General features: G+C 37.9%; 1 protein-coding gene across 1 annotated transcript in view; it reads left to right on the top strand.

Annotated features, from left to right (window-relative positions):
- Window positions 1-16,476, top strand: part of DPY19L1 (dpy-19-like 1 (C. elegans)) — a 47,792-nt gene that overhangs the window by 13,148 nt on the left and 18,168 nt on the right. Inside the window, exons 6-12 of the mRNA XM_014949493.1 lie at window positions 1,849-1,969; window positions 3,888-3,981; window positions 9,638-9,695; window positions 11,576-11,667; window positions 13,710-13,809; window positions 15,756-15,833; window positions 16,046-16,132. Of these exons, the coding sequence (XP_014804979.1) occupies window positions 1,849-1,969; window positions 3,888-3,981; window positions 9,638-9,695; window positions 11,576-11,667; window positions 13,710-13,809; window positions 15,756-15,833; window positions 16,046-16,132 (630 nt within the window). The remainder of the gene's footprint in view (window positions 1-1,848; window positions 1,970-3,887; window positions 3,982-9,637; window positions 9,696-11,575; window positions 11,668-13,709; window positions 13,810-15,755; window positions 15,834-16,045; window positions 16,133-16,476) is intronic.

Genomic DNA, 16,476 nt, shown 5'->3' with positions numbered 1-16,476 from the left:
ATCTGTTCTCAATGCTGTGCTTGGAGCAGGGTGAAGTAGAGAGTAGGTTCCTAGGGCCTCGTTTGAGTACCTCCATCTCTAGACAACCTGTTCCAGTGTTTGACCACTGTCAAAATAAAAAAGGTTGTTCTTATCTATAAGTGGAATTTCCTGTATTTCAGTTTGCTCTGTTCAGCTCTTGTCAATCAGAAGAGTCTGTCTCAGTCATCTCTACTCATGTTCTTGTCTTGGCCAGCCCAGAACTGGACTCAGCACTGGAGATATGGTCTTAGCAGTGCTGAGTAGAGGGAAAGGATGTACAGCCGAGGAGACATTTGGGTTTCTTTGCAACAAGGGCTTATCACTGGCTCAAGTACATCTTGCTCACCGAGACTCACAGGTCCCTTTCTGCAGAACTGTCTTTTGTCTGGTCAACTCCAGTCTGTACTGGTGCATGGTGGTGTTCCTCTCCGATGCAGGACTTTGCATTTACGTTTCATGAGACTCCTATTGACCCGATTCTCTGGCCTGTTGAGGTGCCTCCGAATGGCAACACAAGCATTAACCACTCCTTCCAATTTTGTATCATGTGCCAACATGCTGAGGATGTTCTCTTGTGCCATCATCTAGTCTTAATAAAAATGCCAACAGAACTGGCAAAAGATTAAAAAAAAAAAACAACAACAAAAAAACCCCCCAAAAACCACCAACATCCACAGTTGTCCCCTCACCTACCAAGACAGTCATCTGGGAAGTGTATGAAGTTGGGCAGAGATGATTTTCCCTTTGTAAATCCATCCTGACCACTTCCAAGCACTTTTTTTGTTCTTAGTATGTTTGGCAGCAGTTTCCAGGAGGACTTTCACCATGGCGTTCTCAGGGATAGAGGTGTAATTCCCCATGTTTCCTTCTTGAAGACAGAAGTGATGTAACGAGTCTAATTAATTATATGGAGAAAGAAAAGAGGGAGTCATCTTGTACGTGTGTTCTGTGACACGGGGCTGAGACAGCTAATACTGTAGTGGTGAAAAATATTTTCAGTCTGGGAACCCCTGGGTGATAAGTTTCAAAGCAGCTCAAGTGGAATGGCCACATTACTCATTTATGAACTCTCTAAAGCCAGTTATATCCCGTCAGAATAGCTCACTGATGTTAACTAGGGACTTTGCTGTGACACGAGTTGGCATGTACATAAAATAACAACGTTTTCTGTGTCAGGTGTTGACACAGAATTTGGTTATTGTTATAAGACTATTACCACCTTTGTATGGAAAAGGGAAATGCTGTTGTACGTTGCGTCAGGAAGCCCTTTCTAATGTGTGCTTAAATTTAACCTATCAAAGTTTATCTGAATAAAAACCCTAAAGATTTGGTGCATTAATATTCTTGCCAGGTGGTGGGGAAAATTAATTGGCTTGAATGGTTTTAATTTGGCTGTCTTCTGTCAACAAAATCTGGGATTTTAATATCTAATAGTTAAGTGGGGAACATTCCAGCCAATATTGAAATGTATAACTTTTTCAAATATTTCGGTTTGATGCATGAAATTATTTCTGTTCTAAAGCAGGCGTAATTTTAGTCTATTAATATAACTTTTTCAAATATTTCGGTTTGATGCGTGAAATTATTTCTGTTCTAAAGCAGGCATAATTTTAGTGAACACATAATTTAGTGAACACTTCCTCTGTGTTTGCCTTTAGGAAATTATGGTCAAAAATGCTAAGTAGTTGAGAAATTCCGAGTTTAAAAAAAAAAAAAAAAAAAAAAAAAAATTGTGGATGAGGGCCAGTTGTCCTGAGAGGTTACCTTGGGCATTGAGCTAACCTCAAAGTTTCTTTTCAGAAATTTCAAATCCTCTTTTCCACTTAGGTGGTCCTCGCCAGCTGGTACCGCATATATACGGCCTTTATGGATTTCCTTGGTGTGCCAACGAAGACGTGTTGGACTGTAAACAGAGGAAAAGGGCTTAGTCCTGTTGAAAGCTGTGAGGGTGAGTTGTGCTTTCCTTCTGGTTTCTTCCTGGAAGTATAGTATATAGCTTTATGTATTTCAGAAGTAATAAATATTCCAATGTTCCCGTGTCTTTGCTTTCATTTGGCTGAGCCTGTGGTTTTGGCAGGTTCAGAAGGTAAATGAGAAGCATGAAAAAAAAAAAAGGTTTTTTTAAGAACACCAGTGGTGAGAATGTGGGGCTTTGCTTATTAGGTAGCTCCTCCTACCTAGGCTGAATTCCTGTACTGCACTTCAAAACTTCACAGTTGTAGTCTGAGCCTTCATAATGTTGGAATAAAAAGAATGAGATCTCCTAAATGTGATTGGAAATCACTGTACACGTATGGAAGTGTTGTAGCTTCTGTAGAATCCCCAATGCGTTCCAAGCTCCTGCATTTCCAAACGTGTTTTTCTTCCTTTAACTACAACTTGAGGAGTGGGGAGGAAGGAGAGAAAAGGTAACTACGCAGTTCCCTCTTCGGAGAAATCTTGTGTAGTGATTCTGCTGGGAAGAATCCTCTTCCTCTGGTGACCTAATATTCAGCATAAGAATTTCAATCTTACAAGTTAATTTTGATACCAACGCTTAGATACTGCCACTTTTGTTTCAATCTTACAAGTTAATTTTGATACCAAAGCTTAGATACTGCCACTTTTGGGTTTTTTTTGTTTGGTTTTCTTTTTTGTTGTTGTTGGGTCTTCGGAGAAATCTTGTGTAGTGATTCTGCTGGGAAGAATCCTCTTCCTCTGGTGACCTAATATTCAGCATAAGAATTTCAATCTTACAAGTTAATTTTGATACCAACGCTTAGATACTGCCACTTTTGGGGTTTTTTTGTTTGGTTTTCTTTTTTTTGTTGTTGTTTTTTTTTCCACATTTAAAATATTGGGTTATCAAGTAAGTGTTATGCAATAATACTTGCTTTTGAGATGTTCTACCATCCATTAGAGCTGAATGATGGATGGTAGCTTTTGAAGTTGTTTCATTTTATCATTTAAAATGTCTTTGTGTGGTGACAAGCGAGCATTTTTCCTTCACACAAAGGAAAGATTATTTTTTTTTCCCAAAAAAATCTTTACACAAAACTTCTTCTGAGCTCGAATGATTCACTTTCTCTCTAATTTTGTCAGAAGCAACAAACAGTGAATAAATGTATAACTTTTCATTCCTGTTTTTTTTTGTACAAACAAAACCAAACCAATAAAACACCAACTATTGAGACTGCCATGTTTGAGTGTATCGTCTTACTTTTAGAGAACTGTCTTGTTGTGTTTTCAGCAATGGTGACTAATCATTTCTCCATATGAAACTAGGAAGTTTTGCAATAAGGTTTTTTATGCTGTTCTGCTGAAAATGATTAGAGCCAGAAGGGTTTAAAGAAATAATGGGAAAGAGAATAACAACAGAAGGGTGAATGCAGAGGTGTTTATGAATGAATAAACTGAAAGAATTGCATTATTGAAAAATCGTTTGGCTTCTAATGAAACAAAAGAAAGCAAAGAGCATTGTGTGCGATATGTTTTACTCCTGCAAGAAAGTGAGAGTATAGGGAGTACAAATCTGTTCTAAAAAGCTTTATGAAGCCAAAACATAGCCTGTACAGAATGTTTGTAGTGATGCTTATGCCTTCTATATGTTGCAGGGTTTTCTTTATAGTTAATGTTTCCCTCTTGGCTTGTTCCCTTGCTGGCTGCCACAGTGCTGTGTCCGCCCCTCCTCATTTTTTTATTTTTATTTTTCCAGAAGTGTAGTCTTCAGATTGAATCTTCACAATAATCTTGGTGACGTTGACTTTAGTTTTTTTTTGTTGTCTCTTTCTGTAGATGCATTAAGGTATTACGGTGATCTATGGTGGTTTTTATAAGCAATATGATCTTTCTTCTATATTTAACAATGTGTTTTATCTGTTTGTTAGGATTGGGAGACCCTGCTTCCTTTTATGTTGCCGTGATTTTTCTTCTGAATGGATTAATGATGTCACTGTTCTTTATATACGGTACATACCTCAGGTAAGGCAGTTGAGACTGAGCTATTTAGTTGGTACTAGATGTCAGTTTTTATATTAAATTTGAAAAAGTGGGATATAATGTATTTTTACAACAGTAGTGCTTTTTATTAAATATACATTGTCACTAAAACATCACTGGGACAAAGAAGCTTGTAGCTTAAAATAAATAATGATACTGGAAAAAGTTGTGGAAAATTTCAGTGAAGTGGTATCTCTTTGCTACCACAGGCTTGTAGATAAAACTAAATACTATGCAGGTTTTAAACGGCTTTTTGACAGATTTGTGCTTTAAAATTATCAGTGTAACCCATTTTTAAGCAAAGTTGGAATGACAGTATACTTCGAACCAGTATTGGAGATTCACAATGCTTTGCCTCAAGTCATATTGCATTTCTTTCAATTTTAATTTAACTGGGAAGGTAAAATATTGTTTTAGATAATGCATTCTTCTGAAGACATGTAGACACTTCCCCTCTTCTATGAATTTCTGTTTTCATTATCTGTCCTTAAATTTCAGGAACTGTAATCCACATTCATGCAAAACCAGCCTCGCATTCAGCACAAAAACAGAAGTGGAAATATTTTTCTGTTTACCTCTACTCTCATTTGTCGGTTTTGCAAAAAAACTTCATGCAAAACCAGCCTCGCATTCAGCAGAAAAACAGAAGTGGAAATATTTTTCTGTTTACCTCTATTCTCATTTGTTGGTTTTGCAAAAAAAAAATAATGATGTCACTGTTCTTTATATACGGTACATACCTCAGGTAAGGCAGTTGAGACTGAGCTATTTAGTTGGTACTAGATGTCAGTTTTTATATTAAATTTGAAAAAGTGGGATATAATGTATTTTTACAACAGTAGTGCTTTTTATTAAATATACATTGTCACTAAAACATCACTGGGACAAAGAAGCTTGTAGCTTAAAATAACTAATGATACTAGAAAAAGTTGTGGAAAATTTCAGTGAAGTGGTATCTCTTTGCTACCACAGGCTTGTAGATAAAACTAAATACTATGCAGGTTTTAAACGGCTTTTTGACAGATTTGTGCTTTAAAATTATCAGTGTAACCCATTTTTAAGCAAAGTTGGAATGACAGTATACTTCGAACCAGTATTGGAGATTCACAATGCTTTGCCTCAAGTCATATTGCATTTCTTTCAATTTTAATTTAACTGGGAAGGTAAAATATTGTTTTAGATAATGCATTCTTCTGAAGACATGTAGACACTTCCCCTCTTCTATGAATTTCTGTTTTCATTATCTGTCCTTAAATTTCAGGAACTGTAATCCACATTCATGCAAAACCAGCCTCGCATTCAGCACAAAAACAGAAGTGGAAATATTTTTCTGTTTACCTCTACTCTCATTTGTCGGTTTTGCAAAAAAACATAAACAGCAGCAAAAGGCTGTTACATTTTCCTCTGAGAGATGGGATTGTTTTTCCCCCTCATTCCCTGGCTTTCTCTTCTTCTTCGTTCTCTTCCTTCTCTCTCTGAAGCGTATTCTGATAATTCATAAAAAGAAAATGCAGGGCAGGAGCTGACAGTGGGGATAAAGCCTCTATGTTTGTATTCCTTAATGTAGGAAATTAACGTCTCATCTTTTGAGGGAGGAGATAAACAAATACTGGTATCATTAACTTGTCATTTTTTCTGTGTACGGAACCCCACATTTTATGTGTTAATGTTATTGAAAAATCAGTAAGGTCTTAATTTCTCAGTACTTTACTAGACTTGGTCTGTGTCGAATAGAAATAACTATCAAGTATTGATAGTAATTCAGTTTTTAATATAAATGATCTGCAATGCAGGTAGTCAAGATGACTAGAATATAAATGCAATTCTTCCAAGGTGTAAGCTAATAGCTATCTGGAGTTAAGAAAAATAACAAGTTGACTATGAAGTTTCCTTCAGGTAGGACTTTGATCTTATTAGAAATAATGTTCATAGCTGGATACCAGATCTAGATGACTCCCTAGCCGTTATGGCTGTTCCAAGGTTCCTCTTAGTTAAAGCAAGCCACAATCTTTAGGCTTTTCTGTAAGGTGTGAAAAAATAAAAGAACTGAATGTGGAGTAATGCAATTCTACTGCACTGACATAAAATTGGCATAAGTCTCCTTCATAAAGCTGATTTGTTTCTACTGTGCATTTTGAGAGGCAGCCTGATTCATTTGATGGTAGGAAATCATCCTCTAATATTTTCTCTATCTTCTCATTTCTGAATTTGTTAGCAGTAATCATCTCAAGCTTACATAATTGTTTTTTCTAGGGTTTTTTTTGTGTGTGTCTCCCTATATGTTCATAGAACGTGTAATCTTTTTATTTCAGCCTTTATTTACTTTTAGTTTTTTGCAACTTTGACTAGTGCTGGCAGGTGATAGGATAGTGGAAGACTACTTTCTTATCATTATTTTCCAAGCTAGCATGTGTTCGCACAGCTGGGCTCGCTGGACTCTATAATGAGCTTGTTCAAAGGGTTAAGCTGGCAGAAAGCTTGTTGCTTTTGTAGAACTAGGTTTTCTTGTAGGATTAGGTTTTGCTGTTTAGCTCCTTTAACCAGTTTCCCCACAAGGTTAGAAGGTTGTTAGACACAGCATACCCCTGCCCTAGCATTCTGTTTATCGTCTCTGGTTATGCGGATGCACTTGGGAATCTTCTTATGTGATGCCAGTTAATCTCAAGCTCTAGAGCATTCTCTATTAAGAGAACTGAAGCAATATGGAGAGAACTCCTGCTGGTTTTTAAGAATTTATTGTTTGTTTGGATGCACTTGGGAATCTTCTTATGTGATGCAAGTTAATCTCAAGCTCTAGAGCATTCTCTGTTAAGAGAACTGAAGCAATACGGAGAGAACTCCTGCTGGTTTTTAAGAGTTTGTTGTTTGTTTGTTTGTTTTTTGTTTTAATGGAAAAAGGAATAGCATTTGGATGATAAGTACTTTGTGGAATTGTAAGATTTTTGCCTCCCCCACAGCCTTCCTCGCCTCTCTGTTCTTGGACAGAGCACTTAAGCTTGATTGTCAAATACTGTGTCTTGAGGAACTACCAGTAGATTTCCCATATCTCTTTCTGACAGTACTTTTTCCGTATTTTGTTTCTTGTGTGTTAATCAACAATGAATTACAGAATTTCCCCAGGTGACTTTAAGCTTCAGCTTATTGTACCCAGGGAGTAAAAAGGCTTAGCTCTTCCATTATTCCAGAGCTGACTACCAGACAAAGTGTAACTGTTCAAGTCATCTGCAGTTCTCTAAAAATTACTAATTATTTATTAAGTTTAGATGATTCTGTATTAAACATTGGAGAAGTAGGTTCCAACTGAAATTGCCCCATCCCTGGAGGGGTTCAAGGCCAAGCTGGATGGGGCTTGGAGCAACCTGGTCAGGTGGGAGGTGTCCCTGCCCAGGGCAGGGGGGTTGGAACTGGATGATCTTTAAGGTCCCTTCCAACTCTAACCATTTTATAAATCTGCCTGAGGGTAGAAAGGCTTTTGCAGAGGGATCTGGAGAGGCTGGATGGATGGGCTGAGGCCAACAGGATGAGGTTCACCAAGGGCAAGTGCCGGGTCCTGCCCTTGGGTCCCACCAACCCCCTGCAGCGCTCCAGGCTGGGGGCAGAGTGGCTGGAGCTGCCTGGCAGAAAAGGACCTGGGGGTGTTGGTCGCCTGTGGGCTGAAGATGAGCCAGCAGTGTGCCCAGGTGGCCAAGAAGGCCACCAGCATCCTGGCCTGTGTCAGGAACAGTGTGGGGAGGAGGACTCAGGAGGTGCTGGTCCCCCTGGACTGGGCACTGGTGAGGCCCCACCTCGAGGGCTGTGTCCAGTTTTGGGCCCCTTCCCACAAAAAAGACCTTGAGGGGCTGGAGCGGGTCCAGAGAAGGGCAAGGGAGCTGGTGAGGGGTCTGGAGCACAAGTCCTGTGAGGAGAGGCTGAGGGAGCTGGGGGTGTTGAGCCTGGAGAAAAGGAGGCTGAGGGGAGACCTTCTGGCTCTCTCCAACTCCCTGAAAGGAGGGGGTAGCCAGGGGGGGTCGGTCTCTTCTCCCAAGGAACAGGCGATGGGGCAAGAGGAAAAGGCCTCAAGTTGGTCCAGGGGAAGGTCAAGTTGGAGATTAGGAAAAATTAGGGCAGTGGTTGAGGCCCCTTCCCTGGAGGGATTGAAAAGCCGGGTTGACCTAGTGCTTAGAGACATGGTTTACTGATGGGTTTGATCAGAGTCAGGTTGACGGTTGGACTTAGAGGGTCTGAAATGTACCTTCCAACCTAGAGAGTTCTCTGAATCTATGACTCTAAAGATAATGAGAAGGTGCGTTTCCCTGTTCTGTGCCATAGATTTAGCGGTCTTTTCTTATGTTTAAAACAGGGATCCCTTACAGAGGCTGATAGCTCTAAAGCATTCATAACACAATTAAGACCTTTGTATTCCAGACTTCAAGGTTTTATCACAATTTTAACCTTTAACATAGACTTTGAATTTTGTTTCTGCTTTTTGGGTGCTTTTTTCAAATTTTTAGTTTGCTTTGTTTCTAAGACTAGCATTTTTTAATAGTAAACATGTTCTTTCAGCATTTTGGGTTTCAGTGGTGATACTTTCAGAATTTTGGAATGAAAGGCTGAGTTATATATGCAAGAATGCTCAATTCCTGGAGATAGTTTTAGCACTTGGTATCTGTAATCCTCAGACATCATACCCAGACATCACTGATTGTGTTTGACTTGTCTATTAGTGATGGGTGAAGGATCTGAGAGGATCTGGTGGTTTTTTTTTTTTAAAGAATCTTAACAGCTGGCTGATGGTTTTGTTTAGTAGCAAAAATGTTATATTCTGTTGTTCAGAGGAGTGCATTTGCGTGCACAAAAATGTTATTTGCTTTAAATCACAGGACATGAGTAATTACAAATCTAGTCTAATAGGAACCTTGTCTATTGCTATATTGAGATGTAGTAGTATCTTTGATTTCAGTGTTGACTCCAGGGTGCTAATCATTCAACAGGTGAATTTGATTGGTTTAGAAACATAGAAAAATCCTGAAGTCAAGGGCTTAAAAAACTTTCTCATGTTAATGTCACTGTATTCCACCTAAGAATTAAATTGTATCTTGCACTGACTGTGTCAGGAATTAATCTCTAAATACGTTGTTTGAATGTGCTTGATTTGATTACACTCACATAGTCTTAGATTCAGACCAAAATTTCCTGTTGGGTGGTTGAGTATGCAAATTCTAAAGTTTTCTGCTCAACATCGTAGGGAAGAAACACTCCGTTTATGTTATCTTGTGTTTAAAATAGAAAAAAAAACCTTGGCATTTTTCAAGATCGAGCTCTGGGTAGAGCAGATGAAGCACCAGATGTAGTGATCAAAACCAAAGTTTGGGAGGAGTGAAATAACCATTTCCTGAGTTATTTATGTTGAAATTGGTATTCTGCAGAAAAGGGCTGATATATGAGGAGTGGTGTACTCTGAAATAAATGTTAGCTAACTTGTATTTTAATTAATTATTTTCGTATTTTAATTAGTTTTCAAGCATCATTCCCTTGATACTTGAAAGCATTCCCACCCTGCCATAGACTTAGCTGTACATAAGTGATAGTTCACATTTTTTTAAGCAGCACTGACCATTATGAGTTTCTGTTGCACCTACTTTTCCTGTTCTTTTCCCAGTGGGAGCCGTCTGGGAGGCCTTGTTACTGTGATGTGTTTCTTTTTCAACCACGGAGAGGTAGGTCTCCCTCCCTAATTCCCCACCCTTTTTTAAGTTTAAACTCATTCTCATTTCATTAAATATAGTGTGATGCTGCTTATCTTTTAGGGGATGAATTTAAAGGGAATAAGCCATTATTGAAAGCAAAATAGGCTATATCTCAAAAACATATTGCACGGTCCAATGCATCACCCTAGATATTAAAAAAAGAATAATTCAGAAGGGAGATGTATTATAAAGTGGTCCTGAGGTTGAAATCTTAGTAGCGCAATAACTTCAAGTTTCAAAACATCAAAATATTTTATTTTATGCCCATTCCAGACACAGCTGGGCTATGTGTGCTGTATGAACAAGCTTCTGAAATGCCATTCCAGACACAGCTGGGCTATGTGTGCTTCTGAAATTGAGGAGATTTTCTTTAAATTGCTGTGTATTTTGAAAGAAAACTCATGGCTTTTAATCTGATACCCTTAGGCAGTGGTTCTGGGTTTTTTTAATGTTCATTTTATGTATATAAATTAATATAAATACTTGTTTTACTTAAAATGCAGCTGTACTGTAAAGATTTTCTAGATGAACCTGCTACCTTATGATTTTGTTAAGGGTTAAAGTTATGAATTTGTTTAGTTTTCTTATTTTACTAAGCTGAACTTGAGAGAAAACTTACAAGTAGTAAGAATATGTAGTTGCACAGAACAGATGCTTCTGTTCACAGTGAGCTCTTGACAGTTTTCTTCTAAAACAAAACTCTGGGTGATGAAATAGCTATTTTATTTTGAAGTTTCATTTGAAAAGTTTTCCTCTGAAATACCTTCCATGAAGAATTTTTACCCATGGCTGTGAACTGCCTGTTCCAGATCAGGTAAATATTACAGTTTTCTGCACTTTTTTGGTGCAGAAAATTTCACCTACACGAGAGTAAATGCAAATTTTCATGCATGTATTTTACACTATTAATTTAACATATTTGTGAAATAACAAGGCAACAAGCGAGGAATTTTAGAATATTGATTCCAGTGACTTCTTTGGTAAACAGTGTTTTTTAAAATAGTTTTAAATATATATTATATTATAATACAGTCTATTTAAAAATGGACTCTAGGAAATGAAGGGGAAGGAATATCCTGGCATCAACATCCTATAAGCTTTCATAGATTTGTTCTGATCCATGTTAAGATGAACTGTTTTTTTTCCTATAGTTTTGAAGAACCTGCTTCTAATTTTTAGTGCAAGTGTATTGATTTTGAACCCATTTTGGTTGTACTTCATCTTGTTATGCTTTCCTTTCCTAGGGTTAAAGAGCGAAGTGTATAAGTTAGTGTGAGCTCTGAAAGAGCTTAATTTCATCTATTCAGTTTTACTGACCTGTTTTGGAGGGCAGCTTTGGATTTTCTACTTTCTGTGCTTTTGCTGGTAGAAATGTGAAATGTTTATAAGCCAGAGAACCTGATCATAACAAAGACTATGTTGGTTTGTCCTTCAGATCCTCTCCTCACACGCTCTATCTAAGCATTGTGAGTCACTGCCTGAATTTTGAGAAGGGTTTTAGTTACCTGAATGAGTTGTTAATTTCAGTGGAAGCAGAGACAAGCAGCTGCTTGTCCTGGCTTTTTTTTTTTTTTGGATGTTCTCTATCTGCCACATTTAATTTTGGAAAAGCAGTGATCTATTTTAATTAAACGGCGCATCACGGATCTCAAGTCTGGAAGCCGCTTCCTTTTTCCTCCCCTTTTCAGCTTCCTGACATGTCTTTTTTTTAAGTTTGTGCACAAAAATCTCATGTAGCTTGGGTTTTGCTTTATTGAAGTTTCTGTGGTCATTCGTTTTGAAATACGAAGGCATTGTTTTATGGAAATGTACCGGCAAATGTTATCATCTAACCCAGTTCTTATTTTTAGTGCACTCGTGTCATGTGGACTCCACCTCTTCGTGAAAGTTTCTCCTACCCATTCCTTGTGCTTCAGATGTTGCTTTTGACCTACATTCTCAGGTACCTCTCAATTTATACTTATCTCTTTGCAATGATTGAAAACCTTGAATGTCACAGGACACTTATTTAAATATTTATTTAAGTGCCTCTGTGTGCTGTAGCAATGATACCATTAATGTAGAAACTTCCCTGTGGCTGTGACGTGGCAGACACTGCACCAGTAGAACTGTAGTCTTATTACTCTATTATTAAAAGGGAAAACTTTGCACTTGGAAGACGTGATTAAAATAAAAACCAGAATTAGTGTGTTGGCAAGTACATGTTAAACTGAACAATTAGATTTTTTTTTTTTTTTTTTTTGGTTGATGTCACTTTGTCCCCATGAGAAACACACTGATGCTCCGTCAGTTGGTTTTGTCCCTCTTGGAAAGTGGTATGTTGATTGCACTTAGAATAAGCCTATGCTATACAACAGAGGATGCTATAGCACCAGAAGCTAGTATGTTCTGCTGTTTTCTGTGACTAATTAACTAGTCTAATACTTCAATAATTTAGAGCAATCTAATTACGTTAATGCAGGGATGATGCTCTTGAGTTCATTAGCCCTGCTTTTGGGGGGTTGTTCCTGGCTTGCAACATGATTGTGTTACTGTCTTGCCTCTGTTTTGAAAAATAAGCATGATTGTTAATACTTGAGGGCTTTTCCCTCAACTCCATTGCATCAGATTTGCAGTGTATTTATGATTTAGCTGAACTTTGTACTTGTAACCCCAGATTTTCCTTTATTAGGTCATACTCATTTGGAGTTACTGATGATTGAACCAAAAATATTTCATACTCATCACTGACTTGTGGTTTTTAGGTGAAGAAAAGATAAATGCTGTCTAGAAAAATATTTTGAGGAATAGTTTGTAGAATCATTGCTAGATTACATATTAGAAAGATACCTGTTCATTTAATGCTAAATTGTGAGGTCAAACAAAAAATTAGCAAATTCCACTTTAAGTCAGGGTGATCAGAGCATAGATATTCTGTACTTATGATTATGACACTTCTTGATTAGATAGATCATTCCTGTTCTTCAAATCTTGGTATGTAAAATAGTACTTGGGCTTGCCTATCAAAGAGAAGTAGGTATTTAATCTAAGCATTTCAGAGTGAGGTTCTAAAAAGGGGATAAAACATTTTAAGTTTATGTTTCTCAGTTATAATTCCTGCTTCAAGAGTAGCTCCGTTTTATGTATGGCAGTATTTCAATGAAACACAGGAACTAGAACTTAAATTCTCCATTATTTGTATCACTTGTATTACATTTGTATAACGTATTACTTCATACGTTGGACTCCTGCTCGGCATGACTTCCAACAGAAGTTCATCTCAAGGCTTTGTAAAAGAAGCTGAAGAAAATTTTACAGAATTTGGTGAGACTGCTGTAATCTGCTGTGCTTGTTTTTTTACAGCAGAATATTTACAGGGCTTTCATTTGTTGGAGGCCACTTAGCGGAATTTAAAACATGATGTTTTTCTGAAGTAAACTGAAAGCTAACACAGGATGAAATAAATAATACTTATAGCCGGACATAGAGAATGGGCTGTTTGCAGTTAAAGATGAGTTTCATGTATTTGTCACTGTGTTCTGCCCTGAAACCTCACTCGGGATTGCTAGCAGAAAGTAAATATGGAAGAAATGTGAGAGAGAGGTGTGAGATGACTTTCAAATGCAGACTGTTCTGAGAATAGTTGTGATCCCAGCTGAATTGGAAATGGTTGTGACCTGACTGTAGAGTTGTTACAAGAACGTGGACCACTGCAAGTGATACAGGTTGGCCTGCGCTATTACATACTGCCAGTAAGAGACTTTCTTGGTAATGAGTGACTCATCCAATAGTTAAGAAACCTTAAACATCAGAACTATTTTTTGGAAACCGATGGAGAATGGGCATTAAATTTACTTGAGCGGTGCTATTTGTAGTTGATCAATATTGCTAGCTAACTTCCAAGGCAACTTTGTTTTTATTGCATTCTCTATTGTACATCTCAATAATATGCAAACATCTGTGTAATTTTACTTACTGATGCCTATTCTGTCTCTTTTTCCCAAGGATTCCGAATATTAATACAGGAAGCTTGATTGCACTGTGTGTTTCTAATATCTTTTTCATGCTTCCCTGGCAGTTTGCTCAATTTGTTCTTCTAACACAGGTAAGACCATAGTCACCTATAAATAGCCTCTTTGTTTATCTGGGCTAATGGACAGCTTTTATATAGACAGCCTTTGAATTCCCAGTTGTACCAATCCTTTCCTTTTAGGCAGATTTCACTCTTGCTCTCAGGAAATATTCATGCCATTTACCACATGGGTATTTTTTTAGTCACAGAATTACAGAATGCTATGGGGTTGGAAGGGACCTCTGGAGATCATCTAGTCCACCCCCCTGCCAGAGCAGGTCCACCCAGAGCAGGTTGCACAGGAAGGTGTCCAGGTGGGTTTGGAATGTCTCCAGAGAAGGAGACTCCACCACCTCCCTGGGCAGCCTCACAGGAAAGAAGTTCCTCCTCATGTTTAGGTGGAACTTCTTACATTCAAGATTGTGCCTGTTCCCTCTTGTCCCGTGAAAAAAGACTGGCCCCATCCTCCTGACACCCACCCTTGAAGTATTTATAGGTGTTGATCAGATCCCCCCTCAGCCTTCTCTTCCCCAGACTAAAAAGACCCAAGTCCCTCAGCCTTTCCTCCTAAGAGAGATGCTCCAGGCCCCTCCTCATCTTTGTAGCCCTCTGCTGTCCCCTCTCCAGCAGTTCCCTGTCCTTCTGGAACTGGTCCCAGTGCTCCAGATGGGGCCTCCCCAGGGCAGAGCAGAGGGGCAGGATGACCTCCCTCCACCTGCTGGTCACACTCTTCCTGATGCCCCCCAGGATGCCATTGGCCTTCTTGGCCACAAGGGCCCATTGCTGGCTTATGCTCATCCTGTTGTCCACCAGGACTCCCAGGTCTTTCTCCTCAGAGCTGCTCTCCAGCAGGTCACCCCCAACCTGTACTGAAGCACCGGTTTATTCTAGTCTTAAATTTAAAAGTTGGCCATTTACACCACTCATTCTTCTGTTTCCAGGATTAAAAAATTTACTTTTATCTTTAAAAGCAGCCTCCACCCTAAATTCAGTATGCTAGAACAAGTGCAGAACAAGAAAAACCTTTGTATATTGAAGTACAAAAATAGATCTCTTTAAGCTTAAAGTTTTAAATGGAGCAGTGTTTGCACGGCATGTAATATCTGGCATGATTTTGCATTATTTCCTATTTAATTTTGATGAGCTTGTGAGTAGTGGCACAATCTTACTGTTTGAGAGTGTGGACAATTGAGGTGACTTTAGCTTGTGTCGAGATATAGTAGATGCTCACGTGAGCAATAGGATACTGTCTTACAGTGTAATTTCTTAGGGTTTAAATTGATTGAGGTGTAGCCTGTTGATGGAAATCCATCTCTGTCTCCATACCTGTTCACTCATCTCTCCTAGCTGAAGCAGATGTTGCTTGGGCTGAGTTGCTAGTTTTGAACAATCAATATACGCTGTGCTGTGCAAATTTTGTAACTGCAGAAGAGGAAGCCATTAAAATCTGTAAAATGCTGTGAGAAACTTACTGCTGTAACCTGCTTAAGATGCTGGGCCTGAAATTTGAAATTACAGGTTCAATTCATAATCTCATTAATTTCCCGTGTGACTTTCAGCAAGCTGCCAAATCAATGAATCTCATTTTCCTCAGCAGCAAATTATGGCTGTTCCCAGACTTTGCTGAAAAGTGAAGTTTAGATAATGATAAAAAATGACTCTTTGGTTTTCTTTTGTTTTAAAAATATAAAGGTGAAAGATGATGTGTTAGTGCTGTTTTGATGACTTGCATTTTTGTAAAGCTGAATACCCATTTCTTAAATATTCAAATATGTTTTATAATTGTTACTCAGAGCACCACACACATTTTCTGAAAGAAACCTTTATGAAACATCTAAGTATTTTCTTAGCAAAAAAGTAGCAATTAAAGTTAGTTTATGATTGTGTGAATAATCACTTTTTTGATATGAATGTGTATTCTGCTAGAAAGAGTACCCCACTGCAAATTGTTTTAACTTATCTTTCCCTTTTAATTCTAGATAGCTTCGTTATTTGCTGTGTCTATTATGGGTTATATTGACTCCTGCAAATTACAGAAGATACTCTCTGCTCATATGGTAATACTTTTTAAAAAAAATAATAACATAAATCCCCTCAAATGTGTCAGACCATCAAAAGAGGCCGTTTGTCTGAAGTGTTTTCCTTAGTTGCAAGATGGTTGAAAAGATACAATAACAAGGGATGGATGGGCCTGGATTTGAATTCTATACTTAAGCATTTTTTTCCCTTTTCTATTTTCAATTTAATTATTTTTATTTTCTTCTTTCAGGTATCTCTTGTAGTGTGTTTTATTCTGATGTTTGGTAATTCAATGTTACTGACATCGTATTATGCTGCATCTTTAGTAGTTATCTGGGTAAGTTGTTTAAGAAGAAAATCATGAGCTGTGATAAGACTATAATGGTTGTACTGAAATGTGTGTATCAATATAAAGTGTGAAGCTGCTGCTTTGCCTGATACTTGAGAAATATTTCACGTGACAGACTGAATTAGACCTTAAAAGGTGTTTGGAGAATGGATAAATACTAATTTAAAAAATAATGCTTTTACACTAAGACCCTTAATAAACGAAATTAAAGTTCAGTTCTTTTGTTTTATAGCTCTCTTCTTCTTATAAAATAGAATATTTAACATGTGTGTATTTTTGACCAGAATAATTGTAAAAGAAGAACATGAGCAAGGAGGAGTTTGTTTTAAATG

The sequence above is a fragment of the Calidris pugnax genome, unplaced genomic scaffold, assembly GCF_001431845.1.
Source record: "Calidris pugnax isolate Ruff unplaced genomic scaffold, ASM143184v1 scaffold124, whole genome shotgun sequence".
Taxonomy (NCBI): domain Eukaryota; kingdom Metazoa; phylum Chordata; class Aves; order Charadriiformes; family Scolopacidae; genus Calidris; species Calidris pugnax.
The sequence above is the reverse complement of the archived record's forward strand: the minus strand, read 5'-3'. Positions and strand labels throughout refer to the sequence as shown.